General features: G+C 46.6%; 1 protein-coding gene across 1 annotated transcript in view; it reads right to left on the reverse strand.

Annotated features, from left to right (window-relative positions):
- Positions 1–4,846, reverse strand: part of Fabp6 (fatty acid binding protein 6) — a 6,042-nt gene extending 1,196 nt beyond the window's left edge. The window contains exons 1-3 of the mRNA XM_021178431.1: positions 4,735–4,846; positions 1,437–1,612; positions 372–461 (exon numbers count right to left, since the gene is read on the reverse strand). Of these exons, the coding sequence (XP_021034090.1) occupies positions 372–461; positions 1,437–1,612; positions 4,735–4,801 (333 nt within the window). The 5' untranslated portion in view covers positions 4,802–4,846. The remainder of the gene's footprint in view (positions 1–371; positions 462–1,436; positions 1,613–4,734) is intronic.
- Positions 4,847–5,705: the final 859 nt, after the last annotated feature.

Consider the following 5,705-nt stretch of genomic DNA (forward strand, 5'->3'; position numbering starts at 1 on the left):
GAGAGAGAGAGAGAGAGAGAGAGAGAGAGAGAGAGAGAGAGAGAGTGTGTGTGTGTGTGATTTTGGGGTCAGTGTCTCACTCTTGTCCAGGCTGACTTGGAATTCAAGATCCTCCTGGCTTGGCCTCCATGAGATTGCAGGCATTTGCCACCATGATTAGATGTATTTTCATTCTGAGAAAGAAGCATGGTAGTGTGGCAGGGCCCCACTAATCCTCTGGGAAAGGCTGAGAATGTCCTCTTGATGTCAGCTGGAATGGTCTTACCTCCATGATGTGCTAGCTCTATGACCTGAGGCAAGCCGTAGGCTGCCCTCGAGCCTCACCAAGCACCTCTTTAAAATAGAAATAGTCAGAACTTTTGCACACTCACCTCCACCAACTTGTCACCCACGACCTCCGAAGTCTGGTGATAGTTGGGGAACTCTGCCACCACCTTGCCACCCTCCATCTTCACGGTAGCCTGCGAGAGAGATGAAGCCTCTAGTCACGGCCTAACAAATCTGTTTTGGCATCGCTTAGATCGTTTTAAAATTAACACATGTAGGGCTGGCTCAGCTGGCAGAGTGATTACCTGCCATGCCCAAGGTTCCCAAAAACATGGGGATAGCGGGGGAGGTTGTTCAGGGGGTAAAGAGACTGGAGTTTAGGTCTACAGAACTCAATAAAAAAGGGGGGGCTGGTCATGGCAGTGTATGCCCCTAACACCACCCCCATACCACACCACCCTCGCTGGAGGACATAGATGACAGACAGATGCACAGATAGAGAGATGATAGAGAGATGTAGATGGATAGGTAGATTAGATAGATAGACAGACAGACAGACAGATAGATGATAGATAGATAGATAGATAGATAGATAGATAGATAGATAGATAGATAGATAGACTATTCAGTAAGTGAGGTGAGTTACGTTAAAGGCTCAGCTGTTTTTTGTTTGTTTGTTTCTTGAGACAGGATTTCTGTATATCCTTGGCTGTCCCAGAACTATGTAGACCAGATTGGCCCAGAACTCTGCACCCCAAGTCCTAGGATTAATGTTGTGCACTGCCACACCCAACGTAGTAGCAGCCATTTGTATCTGTCTTGGTCTTGTGTTTCCTGCTAATGGCAGCCATTACCCAACAGAAACATGAAGTTACCAAGTAAGAAAGTTCATGCTGAGCCGGGCGTGGTGGCGCACGCCTTTAATCCCAGCACTTGGGAGGCAGAGGCAGGCGGATTTCTGAGTTCGAGGCCAGCCTGGTCTACAGAGTGAGTTCCAGGACAGCCAGGACTACACAGAGAAACCCTGTCTCGAAAAACCAAAAAAAAAAAAAAAAAGAAAGAAAGTTCATGCTGAAGGCTCAACCTGGGGAGCAGAGGGCTCATATCTGAAATAGAGAAGCTGACTTCTGGCCTGGGGAAGCAGGGAAGGGCAGTCAGGGGTCTCTCACCTTGAACTTCTTGCCCCCCATGGTCTGCATTTCACATTCTTTGCCAATGGTGAACTTGTTGCTCATAATGTTGCCCCCAGAGTAAGACTGGGACCAGGTGAAGTCCTGTCCGTCCTGCTGAACCTCTGTGATGATCTTGAAGTTACGTCCCCTCTCAATCACGTCTCCTGGAAGACCTGGGCCCAGTGACAAGCAGAGAGAACACATGGGCTCTACTTATAGCCCTGTGATTTGGTGAGGGAGATTTCCTCCCCAGAGGCAGGCTCCCCTGCAGGGCTGAATACAGTGCCTGAGACATAGACAGCACATGCTTCAAAGCCCAGCTCTGCCATGAGAGAGACCCGTGTTTGTGCAGAGCACTGTCTCGCTGTGTTTGTGTTCACAAAATGGTGACAGTAGGGTCCACCTCAAGGAGATGATGCAAGCATAAATTCAGTGTGTTTGTGCCACTCACATCTCCTCCGAACTACCTGGTGCTCTTCAACCTTCTTTTTTTTTTTTTTTTTAAGATTTATTTATTTATTATATGTAAGTACACTGTTGCTGTCTTCAGACACCCCAGAAGAGGGCGCCAGATCTCATTACAGATAGTGGTGAGGTGCTGTGTGGTTGCTGGGATTTGAACTCAGCACCTTTAGAAGAAGTCGGTACTCTTAACTGCTGAGCCATCTCTCCCCCTCCTTGGTGCTCTTCAATAACAGCAAATTGTGGGGCCTGGGGAGATGACTCAGCAGTTAAAAGCGCTTGTTACAGAGGACCTGGGTTCAATTCCCAGCACTCACATGGCTCCCCACAACCTTCTGTAACACTGGTAAGGAGACACACATAGGAGAAAAGCACTCATATATGTAAAAAAAATCCTAATTAAAAAAAATAGCAAATCTTCCTACAGTAATGTATCAATGTTACAAAAACTTGCCAAGCCCAGGAAATTTTGGAATGAAGGCAACCTTTCAGATTGAGTCTTCTGATGCTTCTGTTTTATAAGACCTGGGGGCTGGAGAGAGGGCTCAAGAGTTAAGAATACTTTCTGCTCTTACAGAGCACCAGGGTTTGGATCCCAGCCCCCACAAGGCAGTTTACAGCCATCTGTAACTCCCGTTGTAAGGAATCTAGTGACCTCTTCTGACCTCTGGGGACTCCAGGCACTTACATACATACAGGCAAACTCTAACAGATATAAAAAGATCAATAAATCTTATAACACACACACCAAAGAAATAAAGACTCAGAAGAAAAAGCCTGTCCACAAGGCCTTACAGGACAGAGGGACAGGGCTCCACTTTCAGGGCCACTCTGACACAGCAGAAGGACAAAGGACAAACACCACAAGAGGATGCCCATGGGTCTCATGAAACTGGAACTGTCCTTCCTTTTTTTTTTTTTTTTTTTGACACCAAGTGCCCTGGACAGTGGATGACCTTGAACTTCTGGCCTTCCTTCCACAGTCTCCCAAATGCTGGGATTATAGGCACTCACTACAAGGCCTAATTTATGCAGCGCTGGTGATTGAAGCAGGGCCTCAGGCATGTGAGGCAAACTGTCTCCCACCAGAGCTCATCTCATCTTTGACAATTGCATGGCCTCAGTGCTAGTGCACTGAAATGTTGATAAGACTATCAAATCCACTTTCCCTTTGACACTTTGCAACTGACCAGTGTCAAAGGTCAACTCGCAACAGACCTTTTGCTGTCAAAAGGCAAGTAATAATAATAATAATAATAATAATCTGGTTTCTCTACCCGAAATAGTACAGTAAGGGAAGAAGAAAGTTTGTTGGTGAGCTATGTGGATTGTCTTGTTAAACATGGTTTCTGTATTAACTCCTTGGTCATCTCTCCCTAGCAGGATATAGTGACATCATTTATGACAGGGTTCTGGGTGTTAATGACCTCTGTCACTGACTTAGGTAAATCACTCTGAGGTGGCTCATCAAGAATATTGGGACAGTGGGCAGGAGAGATGGCACGTTTAAAAACATTAAAAAACAAAACAACAACAAAAACAACAAAAACAACAACAACAACAAAAACCCAACAACCCAAATATTGTGACAGCCTTTGCATGTAGCAGACATTCAATAACTTTGAGTAGGATTAGGGATAAGGCTCGATTGACGAAACGCTGACCTAGCATGAGTGAAGCCCAGGTGTGGTCACCAGCACTACATAACACAAGGTATGCATATGCCTGTAATCCCTCCCTCTGAGAGAGAAGCAAAGGGATCAAGATTTCAGAGTCATCCTCAGCTACATAGTGATTTTGAGGCCAGCTTAGACTGCATGAGACCCTGCTTCTAATAACAACAACAATAACAAACATTTGAACGAATAAACATCAGATCTCCACTTCACCAGTCACTACTATGTGACCTTTAATGTTGATGAAACTTGTCTGAGACTCACACTTTCCGTACATGAATTAGAGCTACTAAAATTCTCTACGTCTTTTAAAAATCAAAGGGTGTGTTACAGCTTTGATTATCTTTAGAGACAGAACAGATTGTTTGCTCAGCAAAAGTCTGGGTGCACGGATGGATGGATGGATGGATGGATGGATGGATGGATGGATGGATGGATGGATAGGTGGTTGGATGGATGGATAGGTGGATGGATGAATGGGTGGGTGGATGAATAGGTGGATGGATGGATGGATGGATGGATGGATGGATGGATGGATGGGTAGGTAGATGAATAGGTGGATGGATGGATGGAAGGATGGATGGATGGATGGATGGATGGATGGATGGATGGATGGTTGGATGGATGGGTGGGTGGATGAATAGGTGGATGGATGGATGATGGATGGATGGATGGATGGATGGATGGATGGATGGATGGGTAGGTAGGTAGGTAGATGAATAGGTGGATGGATGGATGGATGGATGGATGGATGGATGGATGGATGGATGAGTAGGTAGATGAATAGGTGGATGGATGGATGGAAGGATGGATGGATGGATGGATGGTTGGATGGATGGGTGGGTGGATGAATAGGTGGATGGATGGATGATGGATGGATGGATGGATGGATGGTTGGATGGATGGATGGGTGGGTGGTTGGATGAATGGGTGGGTGGATGAATAGGTGGATGGATGGATGATGGATGGATGGATGGATGGATGGATGGATGGATGGATGGATGGATAGGTAGGAAGATGAATAGGTGGATGGATGGATGGATAGATGGATGGATGGATGAGTTCTGTCCCAGTCTACCCCAGGAGTTTGGGTTCCTATCCCAGAGCTATCTATAAGCAGCCAGACCCAGGGAAGGGACACAAAGAAGCTCACTCACCCAGGCGCTTCATGAACTCATCGTAATTCTTCTCACTCTCAAATTCATATTTGCCACTGAAGGCCATGGTGCTGGGAGAGAGCTGGCAGCAGCGAGCAGCTGAGGAAGAAGGTTGGTCCTGAGGAGTCTGGAGTCCCAGCTTATAAACACTCCCAACTGCCAAGGCTCAGCCCCAAAGTCACCCCACTTCTCAGTCCTGCCCTAACAGGGAGTTGCTCGATATTTTATGACATGGGCAGGAGCCCCAAGGTTATTCACCTTGGGGAAAACCACCTACAATCCCACTACCAGTCTCAGCAAGGCCAAGGAGTGTGGTCATTCACCTCTCTGCTCACCCCCTCTCTGCCCATCCCTAAGCTCTCCTCAGCCTTCATTCACCAAGCACTGTGCACTGAACTGTATATGGCAATCCAGAAGAACAAGGCATAGAATGAGCCTTTCCCAGGGAGCCCCCAGGCCAACCCAGACTCAAGGCACACAAGTGAAGTTTGTAAGCTAGATGTCTTATGTGCCACTTTACACATGGGGCTCCAGTCTTTGGGGTGTGGGGTGGCTCCTGGGTCACATAAAAGAAGCAATGCAAAATCCCTCGTCAGCATCTTCACCATTACTACTGTTAATGACAAAGTTTCGCCTGGGCACTGTGGACGACACCGATAATCCTGATACTTGGGAGGCTGAAGAAGGTTTGTCATAATGCCAAGGAAAGAATGGGCCACAGAGCAAGATCCTGTATCAGGAACAAACCAAAAGCAAGCAAAAAAAAAAAAAACCAAACAAACAAAAAACAAACAAACAAACAAAAACCTCTCCTGTTCTGGGGTCTTCTCTCTGTGAAATCCCATCATTTCTATTCAAAGCAGAATTGACCACACTGGCTGACTCCCAACCAGGGACCAGGGGCTAGTGAGTTCTCTCTCTCTCTCTCTCTCTCTCTCTCTCTCTCTCTCTCTCTCTCTCTCTCTCTCTCT

Source organism: Mus caroli, chromosome 11 (assembly GCF_900094665.2).
Source record: "Mus caroli chromosome 11, CAROLI_EIJ_v1.1, whole genome shotgun sequence".
Classification (NCBI taxonomy): Eukaryota; Metazoa; Chordata; class Mammalia; order Rodentia; family Muridae; genus Mus; species Mus caroli.